This window comes from Leptonotus elevatus, chromosome 15, assembly GCF_054856555.1.
Source record: "Leptonotus elevatus isolate MCC_2025b chromosome 15, RoL_Lele_1.0, whole genome shotgun sequence".
Lineage (NCBI taxonomy): Eukaryota > Metazoa > Chordata > Actinopteri > Syngnathiformes > Syngnathidae > Leptonotus > Leptonotus elevatus.
The window spans coordinates 19,964,285-19,983,361 of NC_141253.1; the positions used below are offsets into that span (position 1 = coordinate 19,964,285).

A 19,077-nucleotide genomic window follows, 5' to 3' on the forward strand; every position below is an offset into this window, starting at 1 on the left:
TTATAGTAAGTGGCACTTCTAACATATCTTTATATTCAGTAGTTAACTGAGGTATATTTAAGCTACTGAGGAATGCCTCAATATGCTCAGGGTTAGGCTTGTTAGTTTCTGAGTATAGGTTGCGCTAATAGTTATAAAAATGTGATTAATTTCTTCTGGTAATTGTGTGCAATCACCAGTTGTCCCTTTAATAGCCGTTATAAGAGATTTTTCCCGATTGCGTTGAAGTTGGTTTGCAAGAAATTTACCTGATTTGTTATTATATTCAAAGTTGTTGTATCTCAATTGTTGTATTATAAACTCTGTCTTTTTAGATAACATATCGTCTAACTGTATTTTTGAATTTTGTAAGTCAGTCCATATTTGCTTGTTTGGGTTTATTGCGTACTCATCCGTCAGTTGTTTAATTTTATCTTCCAAGTCCTAACCCTTTTCAAATTTTTGATCCTGTTTCTTTTTATAAGATGAATATGATATTATTTTACCTCTAATTACCGCTTTCCCAGAGAAGAGATGGAGATAAGTCTGGAGAGTCATTTATTTCCAAAATGTCTGCCCACTCTCTTCTTATAATTTTGTCAAACTCTGCGTCATTTAGCAGTGAGATGTTAAAACGCCATGTCGGGGGTGGTTTAAAGGTATAATCAACTTGTAGGGTAAGGGAGACTGGTGCATGGTCGCTAATAATAATAGGATGTATTTTTGTAACAATTTGATCAGCAATAGAATTATTTGTAAGAAAAAAAATCACATCTTGAAAAAGACCGGTGCACAGCGGAAAAGAAAGTAAATTCCTTCTTAGTTTGGTTTTTAAGTCTCCAGCTGTCGACGAGGCCAAAATCATCCATATATTCCCCTATTACTTTAGTAGATTGTAATCGCGTTATACATGTTTATTTAGAACGATCTATTAATGGATTTAAGACTGTGTTAAAGTCTCCTCCAATAATAATAGTTCGCTGCTAAATCAATTTTTTTTAATGTATGGAATGATTATGGCTCGTACATCAGCTGTTTTAAAATGCTACAATTATTTTTTTTTTGAATATTGTACATAATGAATTGATATACTATCTTCTCTGATTTCAAACCATTCCCTTTATTCAAATTGGTGATTAGTTAATGCACATATAAATCTCAGCCATTCTCGATAATAAAGCTGCAATATGGAAAATGTTTCCCAAAAAATAACTTCACAATAATCTTTTTATTTTACCAATTATGACATAAAAGCCTTCTAATTAGTAGATTAACACCTTAGCTGTTCACAATGGGTACTCCTGCAAGCCTCTGGCCAATAGTTTTCAGGCTGGATTCGGGTTAGAATTTCCTGTGCCCTGTCTGCGGATGTGACGTAATGTGTGTGGTGTGTATGTGAAGAACGGTATGTGCTGTTTCATTTTTCGTCAGCAGGTGGTAGTAGCAATTTGAAATGGAATATTCTACGTTCAGTAGCTTTAATGTATACAAAGTTATTATTGATCATTTCTACCTTAGGTCAATTCACAAGACACTGCTGTGCAGCAGGAGGACAAAGTACACAAGTTATTAGCTAAACCGCCTATACAGCATACTGTATATCAAACAAACGTGACTAATGTTGCAAGTATGATTTCCATTTTTTTTTCCAGCAAGTAATCAATGGCGCACACACATCACCACCTGGCAACGTGGCAGGCAGGACACTAGGTACCGTATTTGTTAAGTATCACAATGTTCACAATGGTAACACTGTGAGTAAAAATATTAATTTCAATGTCCCCCGACAATGAATATTGGCGGCAAGACGCACTTCGTGTCCGCAACGCAACGCAGCCAAGACTCCTGAAGGTACACAGTAATTCAGTGTAGTGTTGGTCTGCTTTGGTATGGGTTGCAAGTTAGATATGTAATTTATGCAATTTATTTATCTCCCAGGATGCGATAGACACAGTCTCATCCATACTATTGTCGGGACCCCACAGGGTAACAAATGGATTACACGTGCTCGTCAAAAAATTTGAATATCCTCAAAAAGTTGAATAATTTCCGTAATTCCATTCAAAAAGTCAAACTTTTCTTTGGTCTCATGAGGTCTCCCTAATTTGTTAGAATTGAGATGTTTCTGGGGTTGGTGAAAGACTCTGGTTGGTAACCCGGTGGGTAGTAGGTGATGTCTGGTCGGTGCTTGATTTCACTTTCCTTTCTTTTCTTTGATCCTTCTTTGGGTCTACTGACAACCTCACGACTAGCTGGATTCTGAAGTATTCGGTTTAGGTGAACGGTATGGGATTTTTAATATGTTTTAGGTGAATTAATGAGTACACACTCAAAAGAGAAAGCGGTAAAGAATTGGAAGAAATCGCAGTGGACCCCTGGTTCAAGATGGCGGCTAACTGGGTGGGTTGCCATTAGGGCTGGGAATCTTTGACTGTCTCACGATTTTATTCGATTTTGATAAGAGAAAAAAACCCATGAAAACAGGATTTCAAAAAATTTGAGTAATGTGAAGAAATCACCATCATACTTCCCAGTGTTTTGCAAAAAAGATGGATGGATGGTATTTTCAAAACGATATGTCAATCTTCAATAGTTGGTTGGATTCCCTTTGCCCTGATCACTGCCTCAATGCGCCGTGGCATTGCCTGGGTGTCCTGGAAGCCCAGGCTTTATTGATGCTTGCTGTCAGCTCTTTGTTTTTGGGTCTGGTGGCCCTCATTTTCTCCTTTCTTTCCTTCTTTCTTTCTTTCTTTCTTTCTTTCTATTGTGGCCCTTGTTTTCCTCTTGTAATACAATACTATCAGGAGGAAAATGAGGGCCACCAGACCCAAAAACAAAGCGCTGACAGCAAGCATCAAGAAAGCCTGGTCTTCCAGGACACCCAGGCAATGCAACCGCGCATCAAGGCAGTGATTAAGGCAAAGGGAATCCAACCAACTATTGAAGATTGACATATTGATTTGAAAATACCATCCATCTTTTTTTTTCATGCAAAACACTGGGAAGTATGCATGGTGATTTCTTCACATTATTAATTTTTTAAAACTTGAATACAGCTCATTGGTTCATTACACTGTCTTTTAGCACAGGTTTGCCCCGCCTCAGAAATGCGACTGATAGAGCAGTTGTCCAGACTCACTCTCCGGCAAAGCCGCAGTGAGTCTGGATTTCCAGGCTACCAATCACTCACAAAAACTTGTTTTAACAGTTGTGTATGATGAATCAATTATGAAAAAAATTGCATAAATAAAAATGATTATATAAATGTAAATTTTAAATAACACAAGTAATTAAAATGTTCTTATGTGGATGGCTAGTGGCTACGTCATCATAGCAGAACACGTCACTTCCGTGTCCAAACCAACTCCCGATATAATGGTGCAGTGCTGTTTCCCGTTTTGTAATAACAGAAACAATGTCAATAAAACGATATCTTACTACCGTTTTCCTCTGGATGAAAAGAAGAAGAGGGAAATGGCTGACACTGATATGGTAAAATGAATCTCTCTATTCATGATAATTCCTTTTAAGCGTAGGCTAGCGTCAGGAGATAGCTAGTAGCTATAGCTTAATAGTATTGGTGCTAAACGTTACCGTAGATAAGATAACGTTACTTATTCGTAAATTTATTGTTAGGGCCACATTAAGAAAAAAAATCACAGATGTAGAGAATAAAGTAGTCATTTACTAATAAAATAAGAAAAATTATGATTGTTAAGTCATTTATAAGAGTATAAAGTTATATATGAGAATATTGTCATTATATGAAAATAAAGTAATCATGTAGGAGAACAAAAGTTATAATTTAGTTGATTAAAATCGTAATTTAAAAGATTAAGTTCTTATTTACAATATGTAAGTTTTTAATGAGTAGTTTTATTAGATGTAATGATTTACCAAGATCAAAGTATATTTACATGAATTACAGTATTAACAAGATTAAATAAGTGACTACAGTATTCAAGTAATTATTTACAAGATTAAAGTTACTATTTATGAATATAAAGTCGCAAATTATTGTTTTTGTTGGGGATGAGGGGAAATCAGCAGACATATTTAAACCTTTGTATCCAGAGCCCACTGCATTATCTCCTGCACTAACATAAGAAGGATTGCAGTATCTGTGCTGTAAAGAAAATCATTAAATTTTAATGGGGAATGCAAAAACACTCAAGTATGTCTATATACAGCAGGTTGGTTCTGAACTTGCAGAACTTACTTCTATGTTGTTTAGATTTATTTTAAGTAATGTTCTTTATTTTTTTCTAGGCGTAAAGACTTCACCCCAAACCATAACTCAAGGGTCTGTGGATGTCATTTTCCTCTGGGTCGACACGGTTTGCCTGGAATGAGGGGAAAACTTTCCCAGATCACATCAACCATCCGACCAAACGTAAAAGGCTACCCTACAGGATGAAGAAAGAGCTTGAACCAGGTCCAAGTCACCTTGACACTGCTCAAAAGACTCGACCCGAAATTGAGAATGAAATGCTCAAAAAACAAATTGAGTAGAAGGAAGAATTACACAAACAAAAGCAAACATAACATATTTGACTGTTGTGTTGCTTGAAATTGACAATGAAATCCTCAGAAAAGAAAATGACAAACTGAAGAAACGATTTGTCAGGGTTACATTTAAATCTTCCTTAAATGATGCAACTACGTGAGACGGGAATCAAGGACCACACCCAAGTTTGTCTTTTTGCAGAATGGAGGAAGTGGATGCTCTCAGCACCAAAGGACTTCCTGCCTCCACCTCCTTGTTCTGCACATTTATTCACAAGTTTAGAATGCGGAACAAAAAGCGGTACTAAACCCACAATGATAAAAAACATGCATCTAGTGTGTGTGTGTGTGTGTGTGTGGGTGTAGCATTTAAATTGCAGCAAATAGTAAAGTGCTTATTCATGTGATAACTTATTATACACTTTTTCCAACATTCCCCCTTAATTATCAAATGAATAGCATATTTAAACATCATATTGTCAAACTTCAAAATAATTTCTTGATAAAAATCATAACGTGTACTCATTTTGGTCCTGTCACTTAAAACATTGGCGTCATCCAAATCCTCATCATATTGTTCTGTCAATAATATCAATACCACGTAACATTCTCTTTTCATAAAAAAACATATTAACGGAATAATCATCAATACAACAATATAATCCAAAGTGTTGTCCATTAAAATGCAATCAATGTGTTGTTCGCACGTTCCATTCAAGTCCCGAAATGTATATGTAGTAAAGTGTTGTTACCATGTTTACCATATCCCCCCCGTTGAGACATTAATGGCTCACAACTCAAAGTTACTATCCACTTAAACAAACTTTCACTAAATATAATTAATTATTAATAACACCTTATTTTTTACAGAAGGTTTTAATTTTTCTAATTGGTGCACTACATTGTTCCCTCGTGTATCACTGGGTTAACATCCTTTTTTCAAAAAAAACAACAAAAAAAGACAAGATTATAAAAAGCAACTGCATAATTGCAAAAACATTAGAGACCTCATAGCCGTCGCTGCTTGGGCGCTTATTTGCGAAAGAATACTGTAGTTTACTTGTCTTGGAGGGGCAGAATTTTGAGGTCTGCTCATAGTAGACTCATAGGCAAGCACTTGCTCGAATCTGGCACCCATTCAAGGGAAAAAAATTCCAAAGGTATATGTAAACCACCATGCATAATAATCATCTTATAAACAATGAATACCGGTATATGATGTTGGCTTAAGATCTACTTCATGTTTTCCAAACCAAACTGAGGTCGTAACCATATCAGCAATCAACTGTCTGTTCAAATGGCTTTCTAATATTTTAATAAAGCCAAAACTGCCATTGTTCTATTCAATTCACAAACTGCATTTTTCACATTTATCTATCCATCAAAATTTATCAGACATTGTCATTTTCATCGGTGTGTCAATTCAATTTCATAAGTGGCATTGTTATCTTAGCATAATTAACGCCCCAACTTATGCAATAATTGCACAGCCCCAAAATCAACCCGTGGGTGTTATCTTATTTTAAAATAGCATAATCAAAAAACACTGCGATTGGCTTGCAACCAGTTGAGGGTGTACCCCGCCTACTGCCCGAAGCCAGCTCGGTTAGGCTCCAGCGCCCCCACAACCCTTGTGAGAAAAAGCGGTTAAGAAAATGGATGGATGGATAATCAAAAACATCAAAAAGCTCACAACAGGTCACAATACCACCCACAGGTTTAAGATATCATTTAGTGTTTTTGTTTCAAATCTTAGGGCCGACAAGATTGCTTATTTTCTCGTTGGGTCTCCATAATAACCACTTTACAGTTAAAACATAACCTAAATATTTGTTACGTTTGATGTATATCCTATATATATGTATTTATCGCTTATTTACTCTTGCTAAGCTTGTGAAGCATTTATTCTGTGAAGAAGAGTATGACCCATGCCCCTGTCATCTTCCTTGACAAGAACAAGAGCTGTGGACTTTTTTCGATTGAGGCTTAACCTTAAAACATGTCTGCATTGTATAAAAGTGTCAGGGCTGCGAGTTTGTGTTCTTATAAAGTGTCGAGAGGAGATATGAGCTCTCTTGTCCGCTCTCCTCGGCAAGCAAAATAATACAAATCTCCTGTCCTCCCCTCAGATCGTTGTCCTGTAAATGCTCCAGGTTGCCTAAACCTGACATTAACACACCCTTGTTTTACAAAAGTGTAAATCAAAGTATGTTTTTTTTTCTTTCTTTCTTTCTTTCTTTCTTAAAGAGCTCAGTATTGTTTATTCGGTAATGTCATCATCATTGCTCTTTTTTTTTTTTTTTGTATGTGGGTGAGTATGTGCGTGCGTGCGAGTGTGTGTGTATTCGTGAGCTCACCAAAAACCTATTAGAAAAAATCCCATACCGTTCACCTAAACCGAACACCGCCGTCAGGAGACCCGAGGGGACCAAGGAAAACAAAGGAAAGTGAAATCCAGCACCGACCAGACACCACCCACCGGGCCACCAACCAGAGTTCTTTACCAACCCCAGAAACATCTAAATTCCAACAAATCCAAAAAATCAGGGAGACCTCAAGAGACCAAAGGAGAGACTGAGGAAAGGAAGGAAGGACAAACGAAGCAGAGTGAGATCCACAGACACCAGCCTCCACCGATTCAATGACCTGAGGAAGAAGCAGATTGTGTCTGAGTTTCGATAGATGCTGGTGTGGTGGATCTGGCATGCATGAAAATCTCCACCAAAGAGGGGAGCCGTCGACCCCTGCCAGGACAGAGCAAGGCGAGGAGGGAGAGGCAGCAAGGGGGAGGAAGGGGGAGGGGAGAGGGAACCACGGGTCACCACGGGTCACCACGGGGCACCCCGGCGGCCCACAGGCCCCGAACTGCGTCGCCGGAGCGGCGCTGCCCCGGACACCAGGGAGAGCCCCGCAACGCAGCACCCCCCAAGAGACCCAGGGAACGGCCAAGACGCAGCCGCCACCCAGCAGCCAACAGAGGGGCAGACCCGCCCACGCCCAGCCAGGGGGGGACAGCACCTATAGAATTAACCCACTGGCATGCAGCGAATCCGAATATTAACCCTTAGTGCCCATTGGAGGCGAATCTGCTCAATCCTGTTGGCAGCAGCTGGGTTCCTGACTATGAAAACACAACCATTAGTTACAAATTGCCAAATACAGAAACAACAATGTAAGTTATCATGCTGCGGTGGCTCTCGCTAACAGGCAGAATTAAGTAACCAGGTTTAGGTTAAAAAATTCTATATACGTAGACCATGTTTCTTTAAATTTGATATTTGGTTTTTATTTGAGGCAGATATTTTTTCCATTAAAATGGGATTTATGAGGAGGTTAGACCATTGGTCGATATTCAGAGTTTGTTTATTTTTCCAGTTAACAAGAATTGTTTTTTTTGCGATAGTAAGGGCTACAAGTGTAGATTGAAATTGTTTATGTGGTAAGTCAGTTGTTGTTAAGTCACCTAGCAAACACAAGTTTGGAGAGAACGGTATCCTACAGTCCAAGACAGCGGAAAGTTTTTCTAAGACTTTAGTCCAGAAATACATAACCGGAGCACATAACCATAAAGCATGAAAATAAGTGTCTGTAGTGTTTTGTAAACACTGGAGACAAATGTCGTAGTCTGAGAGTCCTATTTTCTTCATCATATATTGAGTAATGTATGTTCTATGAATAATTTTATATTGGATAAGTTGTAAATTTGTGTGTTTTGTCATTTTAAAAACGTTTTCACAAACTTGAATCCAAAAGTCAGATTCCGGAGCTATAGACAAGTCTGTTTCCCATTTCGAGATGGGTAAAGACGTTTTATCAGTATATGAAAGTAACATATATTTTTGAGAGTTTTTTTGTTGTTGTCAGAGAAAGCTTGGTAATATATTTAGCTAAAACAGGCGGTTGGAGCGTACCCTGAAGTGTTGGAATTTGTTTCTTTATCATACTTTTAACTTGCAAATAATGTAAAAAATTTCCGTTTTTTATTTTGTATTTTTGGAGCAAGGATGTATATGATATAAACATATTATCTGAGAAGAGATGGTGGAGATGTGTAATTATGGGCCTACTGAGCGGAGCAAGCAGGCACATATTACTATCCTAGAAAAAAAGGGTTTAATATTATTATTATTATTATTATTATGGGCCTGCTGAGCGAAGCAAGCAGGCACATATTACTATCCTAGAAAAAAGGGGTTTATTATGGGCCAGCATTTCTTGAGCGATTTCAATGGTTTAAATTTTAAACTGTTCAGCTCATTTAAAAGAGTCAGCAGGACCATTCAAAAATTCCGCGGAAATTTTTCTAGTTTGTTTTGCCACCAGTTTTTTTTGCAATCTTAGACACAATAAACACCACTTTTAAAAATGGGAGAAACGAGCTGGTTTCCAAATGCTCGGGAACAAACTTTGTGAAATGGACAGATTAATAATGTTCGTGATGGGTTCTGTGACTGATGAAATGAGGTCCTCAACTCTTTGACTGCCAGACGTTTTCAGAAAAGGGATGCTGTGAGTGCCAGCCGATTTAAGCATTTTGACTGATCTTTCAAGGTCCACAGAAAATATTCTGTTTGGAATATGGAAACACACATACTACCAAATGAAAGATTGAACTTCCATCTTTCATCAGAAAAAAATAAGTTTGTTTCTACCTTATTCCGTTCTTTAGTAATCAACAATAGAAAATGGTTAGTTTCACCCAAATGCGCTTGTTTTGGACCAAAATACGTAGAAATCAAGCTTTTAGTGAAATGATATTATTTCATGCACTCTAGTGAATTTTACACTTCTTTTTGTCCATGAATGATGCCACAAACACCTAAATAGTGCTTTACTTCTATAAAACACTACCACCAAGAATGAAAAAGTGTTTTTTGATAGCAAAATACGTTTATTTACATTCAACAGTGTAACAATTTGACAACAATTTGGCAAACTATTTACAAATGTGTGCAACTGTGGTACTATTTACAATTATGTGGATGTTTCAACGACAGTTTTTCTTTTTGTGTAACACTCCCCTGCGTGCAAGGAGACGCAACAGTATTTGCACAACAAATTAGTTTCACTGCGATTGCCTCTTCGCGTGCAGAAGCTACACTTTCTTGCCGGCCGTTTTTTCCGGGGAATAGCAAGTATATACTCCAGTGTGTGTTGCCATCAAGTCTACTATCAGGATCATGCTATGGTTACGTTACGGTGGTGTTACGTCTGGCTTCCTCATGTCATTCAGTTGCTATACCGGGTGGTAAGAGATGTTCTGATCCATCTTATCCACTCCATTCATGGTGGCATCGTAGTCCAGAACCAGTGTCTTCTCCGTGATCAGACTGTACCCGCTCCTCCGATGAATATGCATTGGACTCGGGGTACTTTACATCGCCCGATCGAATGTCCGCTTGTGCAGCTCCGCGTTTTCCGGCGTTAGCAGCGCTAGCCGGTGAGGCTTTATGACTGAGAATAACGGCCACGTCAATACTTCCAACTGTGGCGTCAGCCTCGGGATTCACCATCATCGTCGACATCAATGCGCTTTTTAGTATTGATCGATGCTTTCCGTCTTTGAAAAAAATGCTCAAGCGTGAGCTGCTTGCAACCGGTCGCCATTGTTGCTTCATCAGCCATTGTTGCTTCATCAGCCATTGTCCCCTCAACACTCTAGCTCCGCCTCACGTCTTCTACTGACGCCCACGGTGGGCGGCCCACCCAATCTTGTCTTAAGAGAGTCATTGCTGCCATCTAGGGGCCAAAACGAGTCATTATACTAACTAGATCTGCTTGATACTTTCAGCACAGCTGCCCAAGGCTTTCCTCCACCCGTTTCCCAAAAAAAACGAAAAAAAACATAGTGAACGTCTTTTAACGTCCTCGGCGCCCCTCCGTAGGTTTTTACTAAACGTTATATAACGTTTATGGCGGTCAAAGAGTTAATTAAGCATCACTGTGTCCATATCAAAAATGTCCTTACTTTTGGATGGTCCAAGTGATTTTATGGTCTATGATACTTCTGTTTTTGTGGTGTTTGTTAAACTGAAAACTGGTTGGTTTGTGTCTATTGATAAAGCGCACGTGTCAGTAGATGTAAAACTGCTTGCTATGTCAGGCACAGAATTAATAAAATAGTGATTGAATGCCACTGCTACAATTGGAGTATTATTTGTTAGTTGTCCATTTATTTTAATTTCTATAGTGTTGTGCTCTTTGGGATAATTACCTGTCATTTATCTTAACTGATTCCATATTATTTTAGCATTTCCATTTTTCAATTATGGTGAGAAAAAAAAATCGGCCTTTGCTTTTCTTAAGGATCTGTTTACTTTATTTCTCAGCATGGTGAAATATTGTCTGTCGTGGGTTGATTTTGTTTTATTTGCTATTTTTAGGTGTGTTGTGGTGGGGAGCCATCAGTTGGGACAGACCACAGTATTAAGCAGTGCTCTGCCGTCCCCCATCTGTATCCCTGCCGCACCACCACGCCCCCCCTATTTTTTTTTAATGCACCACATACACTCACTGACACGTCTGGGAAGCAGGTGAATTGGAGCGGGGGATACAAAAAAAAGAAAAAGGGAAAAAAACAAAAAAAAGAGAGCGAGCAATGATGATATGTTGAATCGGTGAGACTACCGAATGAACAATACTGAGCTCTGTCTCATTGGAAAAAAACAAAAATAAATATCTGGCTATCCCTTTAATAATCATCCATCCATCCATTTTCTTAACCGCTTGTCCTCACAAGGATCGCAGGATCGAAGGCGCTGGAGCCTATCCCAACTGGCTTCGGGCAGTAGGCGGGGTACACCCTGAATTGGTTGCCAGCCAATCGCAGCTTTCATAATCAACTAATGGTAAAATGTCATTCCAAGGAATTTGATTAGCTGTCACTACAAAGCTTTGATATTAACTCTTGGGAATAGTAATCATTTATTTTTTTCCTCTAGAGCAATTAATGTTATTTTTGGTTAGTTTTCTACTGAAAAGAGTTAAATTATGGTCCGATAAACCTGTTAACATATATGATTTTACAATTATTTCTGGCCTATTGGTGAATATGAGATCAATTTGTGTCATAGTAGAGTTCGCTATTTTTCTTGGCCCACGGATAACTTGTGTTCAGTCAAACTTATCTGTGATTCTTGTTGGCCCACGGATAACTTGTGTTAAATCAAACCTATCTGTGATTTGTTTCAGCTTTTTTCTAATCATTTTGTCTTCCCAATTAATGTTAAAATCCCCCACAATAATGAATTCTTTATCCAAATTATTTTATTTTAACAGCTTTTCAAAATTTACAAAAAAGTTATCTGTAGAGGGAGAGCTATAAATTACAAGGGCAAATGACATTTCGGGCGATAGAAAGATATTGAGACCCAAGCACTCTAAATTAATGCAATTTGACCATTGGATTTTGTGGCACTGTAAAGTGCTTTTTATATAAACCACCACCACCACCCCTTTTTGAGCTCTCTCTGACTTTCCTGTAGAGGTTGTAACCAGGAATAGTCAGAGCTGCTGATAGAGCATTTTGATTAAGCCAAGTTTCAGAGAAGCATAGAAAGTCCAGATTTGAGTCCAGAAGCAGATGATGTATTTGCTCACTTTTAGACAAAATGCTCCTAATGTTTAAGTGGCCACCTAGAAGACCTTTTGGTTTGGCCTTAGGGTCTAACACCGTTTGTGAATGATCAACAGTTTGAAACACCTCCTACTTCCTATTTTTTGTGATCCCTAGATTCAACAGTTTCATATTTAAATTCTGAGTTGCTATGGGGATGCGTAAAGTGAGCTCAGAATCCTGGTGTACATCTTGGCCAACATGTACTCCAGGCGCCACTGGAACACAGGATCCATCCGACACCCCCGCAAAGCCATCGCTCCGCAGGGTCACTCCCCGCGATCCGCCGAGAATACGTCGCACGCCGCCAAGGTCGACACCAGGAACACCACACGTTCCACAGCCCGCACCAGCACGAGACATCCGCGCGCGCAGATCCGGCAGATCAGCAATATGTTTGGAATTTCATTTCATGAAACCATGACAGTGATTGGTGTCACAAACAATGACTTGAAGGGTGTGTTGTGCAATGTGCTGTATCTACAGGTAGGTGTCAGTCATACCTAGCGCATGCAATTCCATGCTAGCCTGACAAAGTGGGCATACTTCTGTTACAATGCCGTTCATCTTGAGATATTGATGGATTGACGATGACGGAAGGGTGTCCTGACTGTTGACGATTGTGGAATGACTGATAAATATATATATATGGTGTAGTTAAAGCGCTATATGAAAAGCAGTCCATTTCCCATACAAGTTTGTAAACAGATTAATAGCATGTCTTTAAAGCACTGAACTCAACTAGTGGAAGTAAAGAATGAGCATTAGTGTGAACGGTTTAACCTGCTCATGTATTCCAGTGAGCCTGTCATGTCTAATCACACTCCAGAGTGTGTGGGCCTGGATAAGCAGTATGTTCTTAAGCTAGCCTACCTATTCAAACAGGGTGACAGTAACATACGGTCTGTCTACTTAACGCCAGTATTACAGTATCACTTTTTTCATATATAAAATACTTTTATCACATCATGTAAAATGGAGTTTGGGCAACTATATTTGAATCTAAAGACTCTTTTCTTGACAACGATGCTGTTCAAATGGGGTGAGTAGAGGCAACTTGCATGTATTTTTGTTTTTGTTTCTTGTGTATAACCCTCACTTACAAACATACAATGTAGTCATTTGTTTTTCTTTTTAACGACAATAAGGTTTGTATTTATATTGCAAGAATAATACCATCTGTAATCCTATCTGTACGCCTTGGATTTGTTTTTTTTAGCTTGTATGTATTAACGATATTGCTCAATGCTTATTAAGTAAGTGGTGGCAGTAACTAATAAGTATGAACTTGGGCTTTGGAACCGGAGGTTCATGGTTGCTTACGCTACTAGTCCACTTCCTGACTACTGTCAAGTTGCCCAGGAGCAATGCACTAACCCCAAATATTAAGCCTTGGCATTCTCCGTTTGTTGTTGTTTTTTAAATCATCGGAATTCCGTGGAGATAAATGTACATCCTTCATTGTCTCTGGACTGAAAATGTTTAAAAAAATAAATAAATAAAATGATCTACAGCGTGGCATCATAGTGATGCAGTATTTTCTGTGTGAGCTGATGCCTCCCTGGCGAGATGTTTTGAAATTACCCTACAGCGAATGGCAGACCTAGGACATGTTGCATGCATTATGTCTCGCAGTAGAACTGGGGAATTTTCTGCATTCTCCTTGTCAGGACGAGAGAATGTGATCAGGGACATGGAAGATGCGATGAGCCAAAATGTCAAAGGGAAGTAGTCAAGCTGGCGTTCACGCCACCATGCAGGCAGACTTCAAAGTCAATTCCGCCAAGGCTGTTGGTGTCAATATATTATTTGGTCAGCTTTATTAAGTTTGCCTTAGCGTATGTGGCGGGTGTTTGTGGCTTCCTTGATATGTTTGAATGATGGCGCTGTGTCATCCCAGTTCGCACGTACACACACACGCAGTGACGCACACACACTGAGACGGAACTTAATCGTTAACATACATCTTTTTGTTTTGGTGGAAGAAGCAAGTCTTTTCAAGTCAAAGGGCTCAAGTCATTGTTGTTAAAGTCCAAGCCGAGTTGCAAATCTTTTAACATTTTGTCAAGTCGAGTCTAAAGTCGTCAAATTCATGACTCGAGTCTGACTCGAGTCCAAGTCACATGACTCTGTATGCTATGCTATCATCAATTATCCTCAGACCTCAGGTTAAACATAACTCCCATTCGAAACAAAACACCTCAGTCATGAACATATCGATTGTCGACATCCGTTTCATGTACTACAAATCTTGTGTTGGATTAATAAAGACTTGGCAGCGATGAGCAATGGCTCAGGAAGCCAAGTGTTGTTAGCACCGTAGAATACACTAGCGTCATGAAACCTGAGAATTCGCTCTACCCGCCCTGCTGCAATATGATTGGCTGCAGACTCGCTGGAAGGATATGACGTACATGATGCGCCATAATGGATTAGCGCTCATAAAGGGAGAAAAAAAAGAGCTGCGTGAAAGGACCGAACGGAATGGGGACGAACCAAACCGAAACACTTTAACCGATCAGACTTAACGGTTTTCAAAAAACGTTCCAGCCCTAACATATATATATGTATATATATATATATATATGTATATTTATATATATATATATATGTATATTTATATATATATATATAGAGAGAGAGAGAAATGTGTGATTCATTTGTGATTAATCGTGAATTAATTATTGAAGTCATGTGATTATGATTGAATATATGATTATATATATATGTATATATATATATATATATATACAGTGCTGCTCAAAGATTTTTTGTATAAAATATTAAAATAACCTAATAAAATGTTTAGTCGTACCCCAATCTACAATGCTGGACTTGAACAAAAAGAATGATAATATAAGCATTCATTATTGAGCAAAAGTTGTTGATTTAAGAAAAACTCATGGGTGCAAAAGTATGGATTGTAGTCATTTTCAGTGTTCTCGAGTTGCAGATGATCTGCTTTACAGTGGAATGATGAACCTCAATTTTTTCTAGTTGACTTTATAGCTTTTATCAGACAGATGTGCTGTCACTACCCACTTCCTGACGTCCCCTGAGATTTCTCTTCCTCTCATATATATATATATATACATATATATATATGCAGGCTTGGGGAGTAACGGAATACATGTTACATAATCAGATTTCAATTTTTTTTAACTGTATTCCATTACAGTTACAGGAAAAAAACATGTCATCAGATTACAGGTACATTCATTAAAAATGGGGATTACTTCGAGGGATTACAATTTAGACGATGAGAATGCAAAAGAGGGTGAGAGAGAGAGAGAGAGTGCACGCCCGCGCGAGTGGGACCGTTGCTACATGTCGGGGAGGTGGGAACGAACTGACTAGTTGTGTCCTCCACACGGACAGTTTGAAAAAGCTTCACAGACGGGAGTAGGAAATAGTGACCGGTATTCACTGGAATTTACTCAGAGTGAAAGTTTGAGCTGAGAGTCTAGCGGCATGCTACGCACTGTTGCTTCTTGCTAGCTAGCCCGCTAGCCTACAACCATCATGTGAGTTACACCTTCCAAACAAATCTTCCTCCTACCAATTCACTATTTAAACATCATGCACAACATATACACGGCTAAACTTGTGACTGGGATAAAAGTTCATTTTGCAGTTGATATCCTCAATGGATGACTATCTATCTATCTATCTATCTATCTATCTATCTATCTATCTATCTATCTATCTATCTATCTATCTATTGTTGGAAATCATTTCTTTGATTTCTGCGTGTTCAAATAAAATTCAAAGTTGAAGTCTCGTGGAGAAGTTTTGCTAGCTTTATTTCAGAGTCTGAAAGACATCTCTAGAACCTGGCTCAAATAGCCCTGGTCCCAAAAGTGCAACATTCTCAAAATACACTCACTCATTTATACAAAAACAGTTCACTCCCCCTTCATTGACAAAGAAGTACCTTTTGCCCCTCCAGACAGAGCCCCCATTCTTATCTTTACTACAGTTCCTGTCTTGATCCACTCAAGATGTGGGTAAACAATTGGCCCCCAGCGCCTCCTGGCACCAGGGAGTCACGGCAGACGGCCTTTTGGTCAGACACCTCTCATTTACATTAAATCAGAAACCTTACTTCCTCAGGGAAGAGAACAAAGACTGTAGATTAACTAACATATGGGGAACAGTTGTAACATATCTAACTAAAATCAAAAACACTTTGAAAAATATAAATTGAAACAGTAAAACAATGTTAATTAATCTAACACTATCTATCTATCTATCTATCTATCTATCTATCTATCTATCTATCTGTCTATCTATCTGTGAGGTGTGGTTGCTTTCAGTGACAGTTCGAAAACAGCATATGGCCTTCAATCAATCAGTCAATCAATCAATCAATCAATGACTATCTATCTATCTATCTATCTGTGAGGTGTGGTTGCTTTCAGTGACAGTTCGAAAACAGCATATGGCCTTCAATCAATCAGTCAATCAATCAATGACTATCTATCTATCTATCTATCTATCTATCTATCTATCTATCTATCTATCTATCTATCTATCTGTGAGGTGTGGTTGCTTTCAGTGACAGTTCGTATACAGCATACGGCCTTCAATCAATCAGTCAATCAATCAATCATTCAATCGCCTACATGCTTTTTAATTACACAAGGATTTTTGGTATTTGAAGGCTGCCCGGGTCCCTATCACCCGCAAATAGCAGGGGCACATTGTATAGAGTATATATTGTGGTGATATTTATTTTTATTTTGTCTTCATGAACATACTCAATATTGGAGTAATCCAAAAATAATCCAGTTACATTACTTTAATATTTTGGTACTTGGATTATATTACTAACTACATTTTTAGTAGGTAACTTGTAACTGTAATGGATTACATTTTAAAAGTAACCTTCCCAACCCTGTATACATGACAATGGCAGAAGACGAAGACACTAGTGGAGTACGGAAAAGACAGAAAATGTCTAAAATATGGGACCATTTTACGCAACGAAAGTCGGACAACATAGTTTGTTTTTACAAATGATTCCCAAAGTTTTTTTTCTCCTCCACAGTACATCTCAGCTGCGCATGGACAGCTTCGTCCGGACAGGTGCATGCACCGTGGAGGAAGCTGCTGACTTTACCAACAGCATTTTAAAAATGCTCATCACAGCCATGCGCCCACTCTCCATAGTGGAGGGTGCAGGATTTAAGGCCATGATTCAATACTTTAATACCAAATACACTACTCCCTCAAGAACACATTTCATAAAAATGATGGAGCAAAAGTACAAAGAAGTACAAGACAAATTGAAGTGTGTGCTGAAAGAGACACATAGTAACTAACAACAGACATTTGGACGAGTGTAGCCACAGAAGCATATCTAGGGGTTACATGCCATTTTTTGGTGATGATTGAGAATCCTTCACCCTGACCAAAATGCCCCAAGAGGACAGGCATGCAGCCACAAACATTGCTGAACGGCTGGAGGAGGCCGTTACCAATTTCAACATTCCTGTTGAAAAGGTAAAAGCAGTTGTCCATGATAATGGGGCCAACGTAGTGGCAGCTGCTAAAATTCTTAAAGAGAGACATGGCTGGGCTTCACTCTGAATTTAGTTGTGCAAAATTCACTGAAAAGCAACAAAACCATCTTAGGTTGTGTAGCCACTGCAAGATGCTTGGTGGAACACTTCAAAAAGAGTGAACTGGCCTTCACCAAACTTAAAGAAAAGCAGCAGCCAATGGGTGTACAGCACATGTTAATACAGGATGTCAATACTAGGTGGAATAGAACACTCCACATGCTCTCCAGGCTCATTGAACAGAGATGGCCAGTCACTGCAGCTCTTTCTGATCCTGCAGTCAACCCACGAGGAAAGCACCATTATTTAGATCTGAAGCCAGAGCAGTGGATTTTGACTGAGGAGCTGACTGAGATTTTTCAACCTTTTGAGGCGGCTACAGTGTTCCTCAGTGGGGAACAATATGTCACCCTGTCTGCGCTTCCTCGGTTGGTACAAAACCTCCAGAAATCCACTCAGAGTGCAGAATGTGACACCGCAGCAGTCAAAGCATTCCAGGGACTTGCAGATCAACAGTTTACTGACAGGTGGGAAGACTTGTTTATATTTAAACCTGAGGACCCCAATACTGCCCTCCTCTCTGCCGCCTTGGATCCCAGGTTCAGAAAACTTAAATTCTTGTCTTCTGAAGAATCCTTTAAAAAACACAATTCAGACAATTGCCCAAACTGCCAAAAAGGAGGAGAGACAGGCTCAGTGAGCAGGAAAATGAATCCGCCGTCAACAGAGAAGATGACCACGCTCGCCCTGATACTAAAGTTCTGGAATCCTTATTCAGTGTTCTAGGATCATCATCATCTGACTCCGTTACAAGTGATGAAGATGCAGATGATGATGAGAAGCAAAATCAGGATGTGCAGAGGAAGGTTTTGCAATACTTTTGTGAACAGCCATTTTCCAAAAAAGACAGTCCATTGGTATGGTGGAAAGCAAATGAAGCAAGATACCCGACCCTGGCTAAGCTTGCAAAGTCTTTTTTGTGTATGCCAGCCACCTCAACACCCTCCGAGCGGTTGTTCTCTGCTGCTGGGTACATAGCGTCAAAGCGTAGAGCAAGTCTTTCTTCTGACCATGTGAACATGCTGAGTTTTTTGCACTGTAACCAGCATTTGCGTTTTTAAAAGCTTGTACAATGCACCTGTTGCACACTATTACGCAATGAAAACAAGGTCTCTATTACACTTTCTCAGTATTGAAAACTGAGCAGGCAAACTTGAATATATTTTATTTTTATAAGGTATTTTAATATCATTTTTTTCATTGAGATGGGCAGATCCTACATTTGTGTTGCGTTTTTATTATAATGAATCTTGTTTACATATTCTTATTTTTATTTGTACTTGTGGCTGTGTGGCAGATGTTTACAGTTGTAAAGCCTTCTAATGTTTTGATTGAAGTCTCAAAATAATCATT

At 38.9% G+C, this 19,077-nt stretch overlaps 1 protein-coding gene and 1 pseudogene across 10 annotated transcripts in view; both read left to right on the forward strand.

Annotated features, from left to right (window-relative positions):
- crb2a (crumbs cell polarity complex component 2a) overlaps positions 1-19,077 on the forward strand; it is a 124,331-nt gene that overhangs the window by 2,658 nt on the left and 102,596 nt on the right. For 7 of the 10 annotated variants that reach the window (XR_015097227.1, XR_015097228.1, XR_015097229.1 and 4 more), the window contains exon 2: positions 4,249-13,142. Coding sequence is in view for 6 of the 10 variants with exons in the window: in XM_086096416.1 (XP_085952542.1) it covers positions 13,076-13,142 (67 nt within the window). In the remaining 4 variants the exon portion in view is untranslated. Of the gene's footprint in view, positions 1-1,631; positions 1,690-1,786; positions 1,831-4,248; positions 13,143-19,077 lie in introns of all 10 variants that reach the window. The other 3 variants (XM_086096412.1, XM_086096413.1, XM_086096411.1) reach the window with 3 other exon arrangements.
- Positions 16,919-18,785, forward strand: LOC147162356 (zinc finger BED domain-containing protein 4-like; annotated as a pseudogene).